Source organism: Salmo salar, chromosome 26 (assembly GCF_965601325.2).
Source record: "Salmo salar chromosome 26, fSalSal1, whole genome shotgun sequence".
NCBI classification, from domain to species: Eukaryota; Metazoa; Chordata; class Actinopteri; order Salmoniformes; family Salmonidae; genus Salmo; species Salmo salar.
This window is the reverse complement of record NC_138316.1, coordinates 41,692,081-41,713,354: the sequence shown is the minus strand read 5'-3', so window position 1 is coordinate 41,713,354 and position 21,274 is coordinate 41,692,081. Positions and strand designations below refer to the sequence as shown.

Sequence of the window (21,274 nt, the reverse complement as noted above, 5' to 3'; positions counted from 1 at the left end):
TCGTGACAAAAAAAATCTAAATATTCCATTACCGTACTTCGAAGCATGTCAACCGCTGTTTAAAATCAATTTTTATGCCATTTTTCTCGTAAAAAAGCGATAATATTCCGACCGGGAATGTCCATTTAGCTAAACAGAGGAAAGTAAACACAGCTTTCGGTCGACACGGGCACGAGCCTGAGTCTCACAGTACTGTAACCAGCCACTACCCAAACGCGCTACTTTTTTTCAGCCAGAGCCTGCAAAGCCACGATTCTGCGTTTTGCCGCCTTCTGAGAGCCTATGGCAGCCGTAGGAAGTGTCACGGGACAGCTAAGATCCTCACTCTTCAATAAACAGAGACAAGAAGAACGACACCTTGTCAGACAGGCCACTTCCTGCATGAAACCTTGTCAGGTTTTTGCCTGCCAAATGAGTTCTGTTATACTCACAGACACCATTCAAACAGTTTTAGAAACTTTAGGGTGTTTTCTATCCATATGTAATAAGTATATGCATATTCTAGTTACTGGGTAGGAGTGGTAACCAGATTAAATCGGGTACGTTTTTTATCCGGAGGTGTAAATACTGCCCCCTAGCCCTAACAGGTTAAATCACCCATTTGGCGAAGTAGGCGATGATTCGATGATAAATTAACAGGCACCGCATCGATTATATGCAACGCAGGACAAGCTAGATAACTACACATGGTTGACGATATTACTAGTTTAGCTAGTGATTATGATTGATTGATTGATTGTTTTTTATAAGATACTTTCAATGCTAGCTGGCACCTTACCTTGGCTCCTTGCTGCAGTCCCGTAACAGGTAGTCAGCCTGCCACGCAGTCCCCTCGTGGAATGCAATGTAATCGGCCATGATCGGTGTCCAAAAATGCCGATTACCGATCGTTATGAAAACTCGAAATCCGCCCTAATTAATCGGCCATTCCGATTAATCGGTCGACCTCTAATCTCCATTAGGTCTGCAGGGACAATCCTGAGAGCTGAATAATGTGGACGCCTCCTGCTTCCTTTCCTCCCATCTCCATTAGGTCAACAGGGACAAGCCTGCGAGTGCAATTGTGTCAAAAGCAGAACAGCTGATGTCAGAGCAGCTTAAGCAGACGCTGAGAGTGCGTCTGGAGCACAGGAGGTTGGTGGCACCTTAATTGGGGAGGACAGAGTCTTGGTAATGGCTGGAGCAGAATATGTGGAATGGTTTCCGTGTTTGATGGCATTCTGTTCCAGCCATTATTATGAGCCGTCCTCCCCTCAACAGCCTCCACTGGTTGGAAGTCATTGGAGAAAGTGGCCAACTGAATAAAAAAAAAAGTGTTTCCAATCAGAAGATCCACAAGGCTTTGTCTGCTGAAGTTGGGGAAAAGATACAACAGATTTTTATCATGGCTGAAGCTTTCCTCCCTCCTCACACAAGCAGGAGCCTGCTGAGCACGCTTTCTGAGAGCAGCAATTGAAACTATTCACAGCAATGACCTTCCAAATGGTGCAGATTCTTTTCATTTAATTTCAGATCCTAAATTACATCTCAGCGACAGAGGAATTAGAAAATGAAAGGTTTTGGCCAGCTATCAGAGGCAGGAGCCTTTTCTCTCCACAAACAGTTTGGCTGAAGTCCTATTGTGTACACTGTTTGGCCCTGTGTTTTTGTCAGTGGCAGTTTGCAGCACAAAGAGAATCATCAGAATTCAGTCTTCTGAGGCGGTATTGATCTCATCTCCACAGACCCCCTCTGAAGAGTCTTTTGTGCTGGGTTTATTTGCCCCTGCACGTACCTTATCACAGGGGAGACGAGCAGTGCAGATGTGAGTGTTAATTATTTACTGGTTCATGTTGGAGGGAGGGGTGCTGCAGGGGCAGAGGGGTCACGATGCTCAGAAAGGAGGCAGTGTCTTCCACTCTGCTCCCGTTCAACCCAGCCAGCCCAATGCTCAGCAACGTGGAGGAGAATAAGTGAGTTTCTGGAAGTTGTTTACGGCCCCTGAAAGGGCAGCAGTAGCACAGACATGCTAAAACCCAATGCTTGTGGAGCTTTTATAGGAGTCAGTGGGAAGGACCATGTGTTTGGGCTTGAGGGAGTTATTGTCTGTTACATGCTGACCTGACCGCGTCCGCCCGCCATCGTGCACATTTGATTTTGTCCCCCCACACCAGATGCGATCAGGACACGGTGGTTAAAATATCAAAACAAACTCTGAACCAATTATATTAATTTGGGGACAGGTGGTAATTTAGTTAGCTATGGTAATGGTAATTTAGTTAGCTTAGCTTGTTGTTGCTAGCTAGTTTGTCCTGGGATATTAACATTGGGTTGTTATTTTACCTGAAATGCTTAAGGTCCTCTACTCCGACAATGAATCCACAGATAAAAGGGTAAACCGAGTTAGTTTCTAGTAATCTCTCCTGCTTCAGGCTTCTTCTTCTTTGGACTTTATATGGCGGGTTGGCAACCAACTTTAAGGTGCATTACCACTAGAGGTCGACCGATTATGATTTTTCAACGCCGATACCGATTTATTGGAGGACCAAAAAAGCCAGTACCGATTAATCGGCCAATTTATTATTTTTCTTATTTTTTATGACAATTACAACAACACTGAATGAACACTTATTTTAACTTAATATAATACATCAATAAAATCAATTTAGCCTAAAATAATTAATGAAACATGTTCAATTTGGTTTAAATAATGCAAAACAAAGTGTTGGAGAAGAAAGTAAAAGTGCAATATGTGCCATGTAAGAAAGCTAATGTTTAAGTGCCTTGCTCAGAACATGGGAACATATGAAAGCTAGTGGTTCCTTTTAACATGAGTCTTCAATATTCCCAGGTAAGAAGTTTTAGGTTGTAGTTATTATATTATTATAGGAATTATAGGACTATTTTTCTTTATGATTTGTATTTCATATACCTTTGACTATTGGATGTTCTTATAGGCACTTTAGTATTGCCAGTGTAACAGTATAGCTTCTGTCCCTCTCCTCGCTCCTACCTGGGATCGAACCAGGAACACATCGACAACAGCCACCCTCGAAGCAGCGTTACCCATGCAGAGGAAGGGAAAAAACTACTCCAAGTCTCAGAGCGAGTGACGTTTGAATTGCTATTAGCGTGCACCCGGCTAACTAGCTAGCCATTTCACATCGGTTACACCAGCCTAATCTTGGGAGTTGATAGGCTTGAAGGGGTGGGTATAATTTGTGGAACGTTCCAACAGGAATCTATTCCAAAAACTTCGTAAATAACAAGGTTTCCAAAAAACAACGCAGGTTGAAGTCATAAACAGCGCAATGCTTGAAGCACAGCGAAGGGCTGCTGGCAAAACGCACGAAAGTGCTGTTTAAATGAATGCTTAGGAGCCTGCTGGTGCCTACCACCGCTCAGTCAGACCGCTCTATCAAATCATAGACTTAATTATAATATAATAAACACACAGAAATACGAGCCTTGGGTCATTAATATGGTCGAATCTGGAAACTATCATCTCGAAAACAAAAGTTTTTTTCTTTCAGTGACATACGGAACCGTTCCGTATTTTATCTAACGGGTGACTAAGACTAAATATTCCTGTTAGGCGTTGATGTTTATGGTTAGGTACATTGGTGCAACGACAGTACTTTTTTCGCAAATGCGCTTGTTAAATCAACACCCGTTTATCGAAGTAGGCTGTGATTCAATGAAAATTAACAGGGACCGCATCGATCATATGCAACGCAGGACACGTTAGATAAACTAGTAATATCATCAACCATGTGTAGTTAACTAGTGATTATGTTAAGATTGATAGTTTTTTATAAGTCTAATGCTAGCTAGCAACTTACCTTTGCTTCTTGCTGCCCTCGCGTTACAGGTGGTCAGCCTGTTAATCATTGTGGAGTGCAATGTAAGGTAGGTGGTTAGAGCATTGGACTGGTAACCGAAGGTTGCAAAAACGAATCCCCCCTGAACAAGGCAGTTAACCCCCGGTTCTAGGCCGTCATTGTAAATAAGAATGTGTTCTTAATCTGACTTGCCTAGTTAAATAAAGGTGTAAAAAAAATAATAAAAAAAAGGGCAAATCGGTGGCCAAAAATACCGATTACCGATTGTTATGAACACTTGAAATCGGCCCTAATTAGTCGGCCATTCCGATTAATCGGTCGACCTCTAATTACCACAACCAACTGGACTGGAGTGTGGACCTCAGTTCATCTTTCAATCACCCACGTGGGTATATGCTCCTAAAAACCAATGAGGAGATGGGAGAGGTGGGACTTGCAGCTCGTCGAGCATTACAAATAGAACCAAGTTCTATTTTAGTGCCTGGCTACGCAGATGTTCGTTGACTCGCGCAAGCTATGATTGAATAACATGTATGTGTAACTATATTTTGCAACGCAGGTGACGCAAGCGGTGTGGTCAGCATGTTAGAGCTGAGCAGGCATGTGTTTAAGAGCATAATGTCTCTTGGATAAGATGGACATTATGGATAATTAAAAGTGATGTCAACTCGTGTGCGTGCGTGCGTGCGTGCGTGCGTGCGTGCGTGCGTGCGTGCGTGCGTGCGTGCGTGCGTGCGTGCGTGCGTGCGTGCGTGCGTGTGTGTGTGTGTGTGTGTGTGTGTGTGAGAATTACAAATACAGAGGCCATGTTGGAGAAAGCTATCACATCTGGTGCAGTAGACTGTATTTGAAGAAATGGTAGGTCTAGACCTAAGCTTTAATAACCTCTTATGATCCTTAAGCGCGAATCCTGTTAGCGGGATTGATTTGACAACATCCAGTAAAATTGTAGCGTTCCAAATTCAAACTACAGAAATATCAATATTCAACCTTCACAAAAATATAAGTGTAATACATCAAAATAAAGCTTAACTTGTTAATCCAGCCGCCGTGTCAAAATTCAAAAAGGCTTTACGGCGAAAGCAAAACATGCGATTTTCTGAGGACAGCGCCCTGCATACAAACGCATGAAAAACATATTTCAACCAGGCAGGTGCGACACAAAAGTCAGAAATAGCCATATAATAAATGCCTTTTGAAAATCTTCTTCTTTTTGCAATCTCAAATGTCTCAGTGACACAATGAATGATCCTTTTGTTCGATAATGTCCTTCTTTATGTCCCAAAAATGTCAATTTATTTAGCACGTTTGATTCAGAAATACACCGGTTCCAACATGACTACAAAGTATCTACCACGTTACCTGTAAACTTGGTCCAAACATTTCAAGCAACGTTCCTAATCCAACCTCGGGTATCCTAAAATGTAAATGAAACAATCAAATTTAAGATGGAATTAACTGTTTCTAATACTGGATAAAAACAACGTGAAGCGCGCTTCAGTTCACGCGCAACAAAAGACAAAAGCCCTTCAGTGACACCTACAAAGAACAGCCCTACTTCTTAATTTCTCAAAAGAAAAACATCGAACAATTTATAAAGACTGACATCTAGTGGAAGACATAGGAACTGCAATCTGGGCCCTAATAAATCAGGTCTCCCATAGAAACCCACAGTGACCTCAAAAACAAATTCCTTGGATGGATTGTGCTCGGGGTTTCACCTGCCAAATCAGTTCTGTTATACTCACAGACATTATGCTAACAGTTTTAGAAACTTCAGAGTGTTTTCTATCCAAATACACTAATGCATATCCTAGCTTCTGGGCCTGACTAGCAGGCAGTTTACTTTGGGCACGCTTTTCATCCGGACGTGAAAATACTGCCCCCTATCCCAGAGAGGATATGAAGCTAAGTGCTAACATGATCACAATGCGTTTGTGTAAGGCATGCCTTTTAACAGCACTTTATTTAGCCTACATTATGGGGTTGGGCTGTGCCTTTCCTCTGGCATCATTCAATGTTAGTGTTTTCTTAAGCTGCCGTGTTGATGCAGGGGTTGTCAGTGTCCACTTGACAGAGTATGGCTATGTTAACCCTGTGAGGGTGAGCAGTGAGGCCAGTTAGTCTTCGTCCCTCACCAGTGACACTATCAGCAGTCCTTGTGGAATGAGCCAGTCACTCAGAACAGTGGGGCCACGGTTGGCCGTCAATCAGGATTTACGTTTCCCAGGGTTGCCATGGTGACTGTGGGAAATGGTTATGGAGACCAGGATTTCTGTGCAACGCGGTAGCACCTTTGGGATTATGGTGGAGTTTAGGCAGCTTTTAGATAATGTAGTGTTAAAGGATGGATCATTGTCCCTGTTTAGTCACATTTGGTTAACAAAATGCATCTTTTGCTACGAGCATTTGCTTGTATTTAATCAAGAAAACAATGTCTCTACTACTGGGTGAAGAGAACTGTGGCTCCAGGATAAACAAGCCAATTTGACACCTATTTATTTACTTACAGGACTAGTTGAATCTTTCTTTACCTTACCCCCGACCTTGTTCATTACCAGTTTGATTCAATAGGTCCCAATGTAATGGCATGTCGTTTTTTTCTTGATAGTAAAGACATCACAAGCCTTCCTGAACTGAATAATGTTAGATCAAGCTGTAGGCTTATGTCAGTTGAATAGTGTTAGATCAAGCTGTAGGCCTGTGTCAGTTGTGAATAGTGTTGGATCAAGCTGTAGGCCTGTCAGTTGTGAATAGTGTTGGATCAAGCTGTATGCTTGTCAGTTGTGAATAGTGTTGGATCAAGCATCTAACTTTAAGAATCAGCTGTCAGAGCAGCTTACCGATCACTGTACCTGTACACAGCCAATCTGTAAATAGCACACCCAACTACCTGATCCCCATATTGTTATTTATCCTCTTGCTCTCTACTTGCACATCATCTGTACATCTATCACTCCAGTGTTAATGCTAAATTGTAATTATTTCACCTCTATGGCCTATTTATTGCCTTTCCTCCCTGCTGTTCTACATTTGCACACACTGTACATCGATTTTCTATTGTGTTATTGACTGTTCGTTTGTTTGTAACTCTGTTGTTTTTGTCGCACTGCTTTGCTTTATCTTGGCCAGGGCGCAGTTGTAAATGAGAACTTGTTCTCAACTGGCCTACCTGGTTAAATAAAGGTGACATAATTAAAAGCTGTAGGCCTATGTCAGTTGCATGAATGGAGAACATGTGCTTAAATGTTTTGCCTTGTGGTCTGCACTCAGTCTTCATAGAGGTCTGGAGGGCTGCACTGAAATGTTATATTTTCTCATCATTAGAATTTGCAATGGCCCTCTGTCCATAATTTGTAAAAAAAAAAAAAATTAAAATGTTTTATCCAATGTTTCCTAACTCTGTAGCTTTTGTTTCAGTAGTTGTTTGCAAGCTGGACAGAGTGAAGTGACAAATTGTAGGGCTGTTATCATTTCAACACAGTTTCGGTTTGGTTTTAGTCATTTCAATGTAGATTTAGGGCTCAGAAACACCAATAGCTTTCGCTGAGCGAGAGAACTTAGCAACTGAACAGAGAGCCGGCTGTAATTTGCGAATCGAATACACACCAATTTTACCTGTAGAATTGCATGAAAATGTCAGCAGTCAGACATCTACAGCAGGTGGTCCCTAAAACACAACGAGCTGAACGATTTTCACACCAACGCTAGATCCACATTAGTGCAATGAGTTTCAGCCTTCAGGTTGTTTTCATTGGCAATTAAAACAACTCTTGAACCTTTATTCTTCATTGCTGTGAGGAGTTCAAGGTTTTATCACCTTCAAACTTTCTGTGAATTTTTGTTGTCTTCTGTGGTGCTGCTCAGCGCTTTTTGTTTTATGTTACTGGTTGGCTGAGCATTACCTACTGTATTGGATAGATGTAACTATTTTTCTCTTTTTCCCCCCAGGGCAAAATGTGGGTAAATAGGAAGGGGATACCTAGACCCTAAGGATTCTCTCAACCCAGTCCCCCAGCAGTCAGAGAAGGTGGCGGACCTCATTGAGGCAAACCTGGGCCGTTGGCACTAAAATGTCCTTAAGTAGTGGCACTGCAGGCGGGAAAGGTGTGGACTCGAATGCGGTGGACACTTACGACAGCGGTGATGAGTGGGACATCGGTGTAGGAAATCTGATTATCGACCTAGACGCTGACTTAGAAAAGGACAAACTTGAGATGTCTGGAACCAAGGACGGAGGGGGTATGACGGCTCCGCCCAGTGCTGTTGCAGCTTTGCCTGACAACATCAGATTTGTTAGTCCTGTACCTGGCCCTCAAGGCAAGGAGAGTAAATCTAAATCCAAACGCAGCAAAAACTCAAAAGACAATAGTAGCAAGGTCTCAGCTGGAGATGGGGCCAAGAAAGAAGGGCAGACGCGAACCCAAGGGGAACCAACCAACACTGGTGCTACTGCAGGAGCCACTAGCAACAATTCCACTACTGGCAAAGGAATGGAGAAGGGTGGCAAAGTCTCTCGGAACAGTGGGAAAAAAGACAAGGAAGGGACAAGTGGGAAAAGTAAGAAGGAGAAAAGCGAGGGAGTGCCAGTGGTGGTAATAGCTGCCACTGAAAAGGAGGTGGTTTCTCAAGTAGCTTTGGGGGTTAACCGTAGTGCCCCCTTTGAGAACACACAATCTACAGACTTGGTAGGGGACGATCAGTTGGGGAATATTGCACTTGAGTCTGTTGGGATTGTTCCAGCATTGACAATTAAAACTGAACCGCAGGAGCTGGACAATATAGAATGCAGAACATTGAAGAAAGTGAAAAATGAAAAGGTAAGAGTGCTATTAAACAAATTATTGCTTGGAATGTTTCAGCTGAATGTGTATCACTATGCAAGACCAATTTCCAAACCTTTGCCAAGCTGTAGGTTCAGATTTCATTCCATTTGAGATGTGGTTTTTGGTTGAACTATATTCTAACTTTATTGGAACATGATGTAGCCTTGTCAGGGGTTTGGAGCTGTGCCTGCTGTTTCTCACCGCTTTAGTTTTGTCTAATTGAAGACATTGCCCTCATTTCACATCAGTTGTGAGTATCAGTCAGGACAATCTGGTCATGATGGCGTTTCTGAAATATCTTGTCCCTCTGCCTTTCGTTAAACAGGAAAAGCCTGGAAGAACTTTAAAGTGCTTGGCTACAGTTCATTATTATTATTACAATTGTATCTGTGGTTATTAAACTTCATAAATATCGTAACATGTTCTACACAGGATATTTGTTTTTCAAAATGAATCAATTAGCTTGCTGACTAGCTAGTTGATTGCTGATGGCAACGCCTGTTTTCCCCTCTTCAAACATAGACATTGTCATGCAAGAAACTCATGAACAGTTGTTTAACTATTTACCAGCACTTATCCTGTCTCCTCATTGAGCTGGTCTATCAGTGTGTCTATTGTGTGCTCAAACAGCCTTTTCATGCTCTGTTAGTACCAGCAGTGGAGGGAGGTGCTGGGGATTGTTTTGTCTGTCGTCGTGTTCCATTCTTAATCCCACAAGCCCCGGCAATGCCTGGTGGGTGGGGGAGGGGGTGGCAGAGCACTCCCTCACTTTCGCTGCTGCTATGAAAGTGAAGTGGGGGGGAAGGGCCTTCGAAGAAGCAAGTTTCCCTCTGTCAGGAATGCAAAGCTGTGAAGTCTCCTCAGATAACTCAAACAGGGAAGGAAATCTAAGGACAAAAGGTTTAGCAATCAGAAAGGTCTCTGGCAACCCAATGAGCTCGGCATGGATTGGTTGACGACCTTGAACAAAGGCAAAGGGTCAGACTCAGCACTGGGTTCTTAGACTCATCAGGGTCTCCAGAAAAGTTGCCAATAGTGTTTCACTGAATTCATATCTGATTCCTTGAGAATCTAAAGGCCTATGTTTAAACGGAGGCCTCTACAATGGCCGTCTAGACCACATTAATGATGAATACAATGTATACTGCCCTGTTTTATGACATTGACATTTAAAACATTTTTTTTAACCTTTTATTTAACTAGGCAAGTCAGTTAAGAACAAATTCTTATTTACAATGACGGCCTACCGGGGAACAGTGGGTTAACTGCCTTGTTCAGGGGCAGAACGACAGATGTTTACCTTGCCAGCTCAGGGATTCAATCCAGAAACCTTTCGGTTACTTGCCCAACGCTCTAACCACTAGGCTGCCTGCAGCCCCAAAAATATGGCATATTCAATGTTGCTCAAATTAACCTAATCTTTATCAATGTTGTCCAACATGTCTCATCTCCATGCCATGGGTGTTCCAGAGTTCAAATCACATTTGCCCAAACTGTGAACAGTATCTATAATACAAGTCATAAGATATTTGAATAGCATGTTAAGTAATCCAGATGGTTCCCAGTTAGTAGCATGTTAGAGCTTCTGAGCTGTAGCTTAATAAAGGTGTTGTACATGACGAGGAAAGTGCTCTGCCTTCTAGACAGTTGACAGTAACTGGGTGTGATTTGTTATTCGTCATCTCAAATACATTCTCTTTTTTTATTTTTTATAATGACTTACTAACTCATGCTCTTACCCTCTTTGAGTGTGTGACTGTGCTCACACTGTCTCCATCTTAGGACAGAGCTCCTAAAGCATTGGCTCTTGTTTCTGGAATAAATCATCTCTGCTCCCTCAACTACAGCACTGCCCACCCTCTCTCTCGCTCTCTCTCGCTCACTCATTATACAAGCCTGGAGGAGCCAGGCATTCATTCGTCAGCTGCCTCGACGTGATGCTGGCCTTGACGAATGGAGCAGCTCTTATGGAAAATTACATTAGCAATGTCAGTTCAAAAGAGGAAGGAGGAAAAAAAGGTCTGTGCTTGAGAGTGAAAGAGCCTGGCCACCACTGTGTAGTTGCTGATGTGCAGTTAGGGGAGAAAGGGCTCTCATGAGAACTAGCTTTATTTCCTTTTCTTGCCTCTGATTTACTGGTGCTATTGTGTTAGAGCTCATTCCTTTTAAATAACACCAAGGCTTTGACTCTGGACGAGGAGGGAGGGATGACTGGTTTTGAGGGGAGTGTCAATTGCGTAGAGGGTAGGCTATACCTGTTCATATATGCTGGTTAGCCCAATTCCAACAAGAGACTTGATGTGTAGTCCTAAACACAGAACTTGCTATTCTCCCATTTACATTTTTGTGTGGAAAAACAAGGCTACACAGCAAGCAGGGATTGGGGAAAAACTGTATTTCCCTAATCTGTTCAGCCAAATCCTACCTGGAATGTTAACTTGCTTGGTCCTGCTGAGGCACCTTGCCATGAAGCCACATTGTTTCAGCCCTAGCACCATGACGGTGCTTTCTTTTCAGCTGTTAGTCGTCTAGACGTGTTCCTTTTGAACCGCTGAACAAAGCATTATGAAATGTAGCCGAAATCTACTCCATGTCAACCTGTTCATTTCAATCAGTTATTTTTTATAGATATTTTACCACCTTTTTCTTCCCAATTTTGTGATATCCAATTGGTGGTAACGATCTTGTCTCGTCGCCGCTGGAACTCCCCAACGGACTCGAGAGGTGAAGGTCGAGAGCCATGTGTCCTGCGAAACATGACCTGCCAAGCCTCACTGCTTCTTGACACTGCTCGCTTAACCCAGAAGCCAGCCGCACCAATGCCGTCCAACTGACATCCGAAGTCAGCTTGCAGCCGCTAGAGTGAAATGAGCCCCCCCCCCCCCCCGCCAAACACAATTGTGAGCGGCCCTATGGGGCTTCCAGTCACGGCCGGCTGGGACACAGCCTGGAATCGGACCCGATGCTGTAGTAGCGCCTCAGCACTGCGATCCAGTCCCTTAGACCGCTGCGCCACTCGGGAGGGCCTCAATCATGTTTTGGCCCTAGCACTATGACGAAGCATTCTTTTCAGCGTCTAGCCTCGACGTGTTCCTTTTCAACTGCTTCCTCACCAATATCAGTCTGGGTTCAAACTGAGCATTATGATATGCAGCCTAAGTCTACTCATGAGTCAAATGTTAAATGACTACACTTCGCCCCGTGGAGCGCACAGGGACTGAATTTTTTTGCCCTAATTTCAGAGCAGAGAAACCATCCGATAAAGAGGCGTGCAGTGCTCTGTTGTCACCTCAAGCGAGTGTGGAGAAGTGATTCCTCTTGATCAGCAGACTTGTATGTTCCATGTGGTTGCAGCAAATGAAGAGCCCCCATTCAGGCTGTCGTGAGAGGCCTCTAGGTAATGGGAATCTCACAATGAAATTGTTATCTTGTTAAATGCTTTGAAGGCAAGAATGATTGAATATCCTAATGCTTGGAAATGTGTATCATAGTTTTACTATGTTGAATCAATGGTGTTTTCTTTGCCTGGGTGGTAACTATCCATGCTTGAATTGCTTTTCCTGGTGTTAGAAACCTTGATTTCTCATTCCTCAAGGTTAGTTATTCTGTTCACTAGGATCCTGACAGCCATGTGTCTGTGGTATAATTCATTAGCATAATAGAAAATCCAATGTGGAAAGTGAAAAAAGACTCCTTCCCCTGGCTCTCCTTAGCTCTTTGCCTGTGGTTGGCCTCCACCATTGCCCAGCTTCAATTTCATTGAAAACAAAGCTTGTTGGCCCTACATGCCTATTTTCAGTTGATTTGACAACCTACTGTTGAGAGAACCTGCATGTGTGTTTAGATCCGTGTGTGTGAGGAACAGATGAAGGGAGGCATTTTGTAGCAGCGGACTCAGTCAGTGCTGCAGTGATTCCTGTAGTGCTGCCTCTATCTGTTAGAAACTCTCTCCCTCAGGGAGCCCCCCTCTCTACTCCAGTAAAAACACTCCACACTAATTGTTTTCCACGTCTGTCATTAGCCTCTGTCTCCACAACAACGTAAAAGGCTGTGAGGCTAAACACAATACAAGAGGGGGTTAGTGACGGCGAAACTACTTTGCCCACCTATTTAGAAAAAGCAATAGCCTTGGATTATTGAGGCTAGGTCAGTTAACTTTTGACCCCTGAATGGTGTTAAGGAGATAAGGATTGGGTAAGCTGATCTCTGACTACTTTTTGGTTGAGCTAGCCTGTTTGTCTCAGATCCAGAAACATTTAGGCTAGAGTTTGCCTGAGGTTGCAGTTGAATTCAGTGTTTTAATGTGTTTCCTTTGGTCTCTTTATGAAAAGGACACATTCATTATCCTCTTTGTTTCCTCAAAGCATGTGCAGGCAAGCTGTTAAAGGCCTTTTGTCTAGGCTCTTCTGAATTTCTCAAACTGTGTTTTATATAAACTCAGATCAGACAAGCATTCATAATACTGAGGAAAAGACCCAACATTTGTCACAATCTTTAGGCTCAGTTGCTGCAGATATTGCCATGATCTATTCGCATCAATATTATGCTACATTCATTTTTGGCATGCCAGCAAAAAGCAGCCTTGAACCTGGAATGTGTGTCAGTGTTGCTACTGGCTCCTCTGCAGTATACGTAAGGAGTTTGCTTCGGTATGTGGGTCTTGTTTCCTTTCCAACTTTCCCCACTTAAGAAAGCCTTGTTATCTGGGGTTGCTATTGTCGTAGGGTGATGAGGCAACACGATGAAGTGGGAAATACTGATTCCTACTCCGCAAGCAAGCGGGTGAAATCCTGTCAAGGCATATTCTGCTGTATAGCCACCACTTAGCCTTTTACTCTGTCTTTACAGTCACCCGCTCAGAAAGACCCTCCTATACAAATGCGTTTCTTTGTTCTGTAGGCTAGATGGCTGAATGATTCATTAATAGTCGGTCACAAATGTCTACCCTCAAGATGTCTGTATTTAAGCAGCAATTTGCAAAACCGTTTCAGTTTGCTTTCAGCTAGCACAGTTCTCTCTAGTCCTTTTCCAAAAGGGTACAGGTGTGACAATTTACATTACTGCCAAGAACGTCTCACCAAATGTTTGTACGGTGGCCTCAATGTACCATTACAAAAGGAGCCTTAGCTCAGGGCTATTTTTTGTGTGGTTGTCGTATTCCTGATGTCCAATGTCACTTTACTGTGTCTGGGATTAAAGAGACGGGAGAACATTCCCAGAGCTGGTTCTGCCTCAGGAACAAGCTTCCTCCCCATCCCCCACGGTCAGACCAGAGGCCTCGTCAGGGAATGGGAAAGCTGCGGCCCACTGAGTTTATAGTGCTGTCGGACAATGTTCCAGGAAATCCTTGTCAAGAGCCTTGAGACCCTTGTGTGGAAATATTTAATATTGGAACCCAGACCTGGCTGGTCATAAACTGTGTCTGTAGACGTTTAGCAGGCTCCTTGACCTGGAGAACCGTGGGCTTGATTTGTGCCCTCTTGTTCCTTCCTGAAGGCTGATGAGAGCACTGAAAGATCTGCTTTTATACACAACAGAAGACTTTTACTTCCAGCTAGGTTTACATTGAATAAAACAAACTATTACTGTCATCACAAGGACTACGATGAATTTGTGAAAGATAACACCATTGTCTTAAAGAAGAGTTGAGTTAGGCCTTCTGTACGTTCTGCCTTCTATCTGCTGTTGCTCATAACCTAGAGACTGGTTTGGAACACTATTTAAGCTAACCATTGTTGGCTTAATCATTGAAACCATTTTAATCATGGATCTTTTGAAAATGGATAACTGTTGGCCTGTGCCTGTTCTGTAACCTATTTTCTTTTGTTGTAACATATGGGGTCTTTGTCAATAGGGGGATGTGCCTGTTTTTAATTTGCTCCTGAAGGTGTCGCAATAAAATGTTGACTTTCGCAAAGCTTGTGGAGGAGCCTATAAACCTCGCTGCACCGTGCTGGGTGGCCACATGTTGTTTTGTTCCTCCTCTATTGGGATAACAAGGAGATTTTGCTGGGAATGGCAGCACTGTAGCCTGAGCCTTCATGCTGAAAAATGTCACTATCAATTTTGATCATTTCAATTTTTTTGATATTTTTTTTTCTCAAAATTCATGATGTTCTGATATCTAACAGAAGCGTACAGTTATTTACCTTCCTATTGAGCGGTAAACTGGGTACCACCTCGGAGGCTAGATTGTAGATTAATGTTTAGCAAAGGAAATGGAGGAGTAGGCTTATTATATTTGTGAATGAGCCTGTGAATTGATCTGTGTTCATATGGTTTGAGGTGCTGAGGACTGGGGTCTTTGAATGCCCTCATGTTTTCCTCAGGTACCATAGGCTATTTCTGTTAAAACGTGAGCTTTCGCTGTGTACACCTAGCAGCAATATCCTCATAGAAAATGTATGGGGAGGATGGCTTCAAGGTCGCAAAACATCTTTGGCTCGTCCTGCAAAAGTGATCACAGTTCTGAGAAACAAAGCCCTTTCATGCCTTGTCTCTCTCCTCCCTCTGTCTCCTAATCTTTGTACAAGACTAGGCGTGTGCGTGTGTCTGGATCAGTGTGCTGTCAGAGAAGCATGTGGGGGGGAAGGGAGAGAGGCTAGCCCGCGCTGCTAATTCAGCTCATGAAAGACTTATGCAGTGAGAGCAGCTGTCTTCCATTGTCAGCCAGCAAATTTCCAATGCGCCTCATTTCGCCTATCAATGCGTGAGTAGCAGGAAAGCCGGGGGTGGGGGGGGACAGAGGGGAACAAACAAACAAAGAACGAGAGGGGGGAAAAGGGAGAAGGCCGAGATTTTAATGGTCTGGTGTCGATGTATTTTCTCTGCTTAGGGGTGGGGAGGATGTGGAGTTGGGTCAGCGGTCTAGTAATAAACCATCCATCTATTCATACGCCAGCTACACAAGGAAAAAGGGCTCTGCTGTTATGAGGGAAGAGAGGGCACATGATGGGTAGAGGAGTGAGGAGGGAAATGGGGGGGGGGGGGGGGGGTAGTAGAGGACCAACTGGGGTTAAGGAAGGGGGGGGGGGGGGGGTAGAGGACCAACTGGGGTTCAGGAAGGGGGGAGGGGAGGGGTAGAGGACCAACTGGGGTTAACCTCTATGGGCTAGGCGGGACGAATTCGTCCCACCTACGTAACAGCCAGTTGAAGCCTGTGGCGCGATTTTCAAAACCTTAAAAATCCTATTACTTCAATTTCTCAAACATATGACTATTTTACAGCTATTTAAAGACAAGACTCTCGTTAATCTAACCACACTGTCCGATTTCAAAAAGGCTTTACAACGAAAGCAAAACATTAGATTATGTCAGCAGAGTACCAAGCCAGAAATAATCAGACACCCATTTTTCAAGCTAGCATATAATGTCACAAAAACCCAGAAGACAGCTAAATGCAGCACTAACCTTTGATGATCTTCATCAGATGACAACCCTAGGACATTATGTTATACAATACATGCATGTTTTGTTCAATCAAGTTCGTATTTATATCAAAAACCAGCTTTTTACATTAGCATGTGACGTTCAGAACTAGCATATCCCCCGCAAACTTCCGGGGAATTCGCTAACATTTTACTAAATTACTCACGATAAACGTTCACAAAAAGCATAACAATTATTTTAAGAATTATAGATACAGACCTCCTCTATGCACTCGATATGTCCGATTTTAAAATAGCTTTTTGGTGAAAGCACATTTTGCAATATTCTAAGTACATAGCCCAGGCATCACGGGCTAGCTATTTAGACACCCGGCAAGTTTAGCACTCACCATAATCATATTTACTATTATAAAAGTTTGATTACCTTTTGTTGTCTTCGTCAGAATGCACTCCCAGGACTGCTACTTCAATAACAAATGTTGGTTTGGTCCAAAATAATCCATCGTTATATCCGAATTGCGGCGTTTTGTTCGTGCGTCCCAGACACTATCTGAAATGGTAAATCAGGGTCGCGCGCATGGCGCAATTCGTGACAAAAAAAATCTAAATATTCCATTACCGTACTTCGAAGCATGTCAACCGCTGTTTAAAATCAATTTTTATGCCATTTTTCTCGTAAAAAAGCGATAATATTCCGACCGGGAATGTCCATTTAGCTAAACTGAGGAAAGTAAACAAAGCTTTCGGTCGACGCGGGCACGAGCCTGAGTCTCACAGTACTGTAACCAGCCACTACCCAAACGCGCTACTTTTTTTCAGCCAGAGCCTGCAAAGCCACAATTCAGCTTTTTACCGCCTTCTGAGACCCTATGGCAGCCGTAGGAAGTGTCACGGGACAGCTAAGATCCTCACTCTTCAATAAACAGAGACAAGAAGAACGACACCTTGTCAGACAGGCCACTTCCTGAATGAAACCTTCTCACATTTTTGCCTGCCAAATGAGTTCTGTTATCCTCTCTAGGCTAGGCGGGACGAATTCGTCCCACCTACGTAACAGCCACTGCTATCCTGTGGCGCGATTTTCAAAACCTTAAAAATCCTATTACTTCAATTTTTCAAACATATGACTATTTTACAGCCATTTAAAGACAAGACTCTCGTTAATCTAACCACACTGTCCGATTTCAAAAAGGCTTTACAACGAAAGCAAAACATTAGATTATGTCAGCAGAGTACCAAGCCAGAAATAATCAGACACCCATTTTTCAAGCCAGCATATAATGTCACCAAAACCCAGAAGACAGCTAAATGCAGCACTCACCTTTGATGATCTTCATCAGATGACAACCCTAGGACATTATGTTATACAATACATGCATGTTTTGTTCAATCAAGTTCGTATTTATATCAAAAACCAGCTTTTTACATTAGCATGTGACGTTCAGAACTAGCATACCCCCCGCAAACTTCCGGGGAATTCGCTAACATTTTACTAAATTACTCACGATAAACGTTCACAAAAAGCATAACAATTATTTTAAGAATTATAGATACAGACCTCCTCTATGCACTCGATATGTCCGATTTTAAAATAGCTTTTTGGTGAAAGCACATTTTGCAATATTCTAAGTACATAGCCCAGGCATCACGGGCTCGCTATTTAGACACCCGGCAAGTTTAGCACTCACCATAATCATATTTACTATTATAAAAGCTTCATTACCTTTTGTTGTCTTCGTCAGAATACACACCCAGGACTGCTACTTCAATAACAAATGTTGGTTTGGTCCAAAATAATCCTTCGTTATATCCGAATAGCGGCGTTTTGTTCGTGCGTTCCAGACACTATCCGAAATAGTAAAGAAGTGTCACGCGCATGGCGCAATTCGTGACAATAAAATTCTAAGTATTCCATTACCGTACTTCGAAGCATGTCAACCGCTGTTTAAAATCAATTTTTACGACATTTTTCTCGTAGAAAAGCGATAATATTCCGACAGGGAATCTCCTTTTCGGCAAACAGAGGAAAAAATCCCAAAGGCGGGGGCGGTCGGGGTCACGCGCATAAGCTAGTGTCTCTTGATCGGCCACTTGAGAAAGGCGATAATGTGTTTCAGCCTGGGGCTGGAATGACGACATTCTGTTTTTTCCCGGGCTCTGAGCGCCTATGGACGACGTGGGAAGTGTCACGTTAGAGCAGAGATCCTTAGTAAATGATAGAGATGGAAAAGAAGTTCAACAAATGGTCAGACAGGCCACTTCCTGTAAAGGAATCTCTCAGGTTTTACCTGCCATTTGAGTTCTGTTATACTCACAGACACCATTCAAACAGTTTTAGAAAATTTAGGGTGTTTTCTATCCATATGTAATAAGTATATGCATATTCTAGTTACTGGGTAGGAGTGGTAACCAGATTAAATCGGGTATGTTTTTTATCCAGCCGTGTCAATGCTGCCCCCTAGCCCTAACAGGTTAAGGAAGGGGGGAGGGGTAGAGGACCAACTGGGGTTAAGGAAGGGGGGGGAGGGTTAAGGAAGGGGGGAGGGTTAAGGAAGGGGGAGGGGAGGCTTAAGGAAGGGGGAGAGTTAAGGAAGGGGGAGGGGAGGGTTAAGGAAGGGGGGAAGGGAGGGTTAAGGAAGGGGGGAGGACAGCGTTATGAATGGATCACCACTAGCGGAGTTGCCAATAACTGGATGAGAACTCCGTTCAGGCATTTCTTTTACACCAGCTACGTTAGGTTATGAATGGATGAAGTCTTTAACCCCCTACACACTGAATGGTTTGTCTGCTCAGCTTCAGCTGCATGGGGCTGGTGGAATGACAGGGAGAGGCTGGCTGGAAGGGCTGCTCTATTAAGCCGGACACAGTTCCAGGGTTCTTGAATCCTTGAGGCATTTGGTCTGATTAGCAGAACAAAACCCACACAGTGGGGAGGAGCAGACGTGGCTTTCCTATGGCCTGGAATGTTCTGCCTGTGAGTGAAAGCTGGCACAGTGTCTGTTAGTCACTCTTGTTCTACTGTGTGTTTCAGGATTGTTGCCTGTTTTCAAAGTGTTTGGCTTAGTGCATTCTGTGGTGTGTCAATAATTTAGACCTAGGCTGTACGATACATGAAAGTGTCTTCCCCAGGCCTTAACTCATTTAGCACTTTGTCATTTTGTTCAAAGTGTTAACTGCGTTATGAAACCACTCACTGTTGGACAAGCTTCTTCCACACGGAGACATTCATGACTCGACCACTCATGGAACAACTATTTTCAGCTTGAAAGAAATGTAGATTTGTGCATACTGTAGTTGTTGGTGAGGCAACTCTTCAGAAAAGGTGTAGCTAGGGCTTTCAAGGTAGGAATGTCAAACCCCCCATTCAGGTCCTCTTTATGGAGGAAAGTTCTTTGCACAGAAGTGCAGTGGGAGAGGAGGAGGACTAGAGGCAGCTTCTAGAAGACAGGGAGATAAAAGAGAGATTGTCTGTGTGCTGCGAACCTGCGGCTGCCATTAGTAATCTTGTCTTTTTGCCTTCCCACTTTGCGTTGGGAAAAAATAATGATTTTTAGAGGTTTTGACTTCTACTATGAGGGGTTCTTTTACATTATGGGTAAACCAGAGGATTGCCTTTGAACAGTCCATTTACATGGCTAGTTTTAGCCTGGTTTGGTTTTGAGAACTTACATAGTACATTGGAAATCACCTAAGTTTCTGCTTGTTGTTTTAAAAAAAGCCCTTATGTTGGCCACTAATTGAAAAATACCGTAATCCCCTGGACATCTTATTTCCACTTACAGCCTCCTGCGTCAATTCAATGATCATCCTAAGCATTCGTTGAGACTGGCTGAGATCTATTACTCCGCTGTATGCTGCATACTGTACTGTATACTGCATTATAATGGGTGTGCTGTGTCCAGTGGTCAAAGCATGCCTGTTATTTGCTCGTGTGGTTAGCCTAATTAGTCAGTTAAATCGAGTGAGTCAGAATGAAACACTGGCATTCATTTATATTTATCACCCTGTTTCTCAAGCTACTTTTATAGGCTTGAAATGCAAGTGGGAGTTTACAGGTTAGCCTGTTATTCAACCTGAGTCGTTCCCCGTTCCTTTCCCTTGTAGCAAGGCATTTTACTGCAGATTGAAAGAGTCTGGTTACAAATAGGATTATCTTCATAAAGGTAGGCTATATATCCAGTTCTGCGCTCATCTTGAAAGAGAGGCTTTGGTATTTTGTTGGAGACTGAGGCTCCATTCTACCCTGTACTCTTAGGAATATTCCAAAACCTGTGTCTCATTGCTTGATAAGAACCAGGGTAGCAAGGTGTCAGGACCTCACATTTCACCCTGGTACTGAAATTACTACCATCATTTAAAAACTAGACTGCATGGTTAATGCCAGCTGCTCAATACAATAAGGGTAGCTGTGAAGTCTAGCCTAATGCCTTTCTTTTCCTCTTGCCATTGGGCCTCTGTACCTTAGCAACTGTACCCTAGCAACAGTCTCTTACCAATAGACACCATTCTGTTTTCACATTGAAATACTGGTGAACCTACATAGGAGGAAGACTGAGACATTCTCCATATTTGCAACATGGACTTAGCCCTGTAACTGAGACTGTTTGCCTTGTTATCCCGTAGGCTTTTTCAAACATACTAATTAAAGCACACTTGCAGTGTACTGTTCTACTGTTAACTTCAGGAAATTGCTGAGGAATTGTTTACGTCAGCAAGGTTGGTTACATTTCTGGGCAAATGGGTTCAGTCTGGCTGGGCTGGATTCGGCTCTATACATTTAAATATGTCCAACGCGGGACGATCAAGTACAATTTATATGTGGCTTAGCAGAACAGCTAACGTTAGCATTTGCTATTTGGTGGAGCTAATTAAAAAAACTACAAAATAATGTGCAAATAATACTTTGTGAAACTAATGGGGAAAATCATATGGAAGTGTTTCTTCAGGAAAAAAACACTGCTCTTGTCACAACTAGTGAAAGTATGTCAATATTTTCAGGTTAGGTTAGTTGACCTTGGAATTCTATAGAATAAAGGCTTGTTCTGTATTAGAAACAGACCATGGGTAGGCATTTGGAAGACCCTCTCTCTCTTGCTGTTATTTATCACCACTCTTCAAGCTCCAACCACCATTTTTTCTATGTTAAACCACTACTCCATCACATTACTCAAACCCTATTTAACTCCAACCACAATCTAGCCACATTGTTGCTGTTTTGATGCCTTGTAGACTATAGCTG

The 21,274-nt window shown here is 43.1% G+C and overlaps 1 protein-coding gene across 2 annotated transcripts in view; it reads left to right on the top strand.

Annotated features, from left to right (window-relative positions):
- LOC106562774 (zinc finger protein 609) overlaps positions 1–21,274 on the top strand; it is a 115,241-nt gene that overhangs the window by 22,041 nt on the left and 71,926 nt on the right. For both annotated transcript variants that reach the window (XM_082969735.1, XM_045708846.2), the window contains exon 2: positions 7,773–8,641. In XM_082969735.1, the coding sequence (XP_082825861.1) occupies positions 7,895–8,641 (747 nt within the window). In that variant the 5' untranslated portion in view covers positions 7,773–7,894. The remainder of the gene's footprint in view (positions 1–7,772; positions 8,642–21,274) is intronic.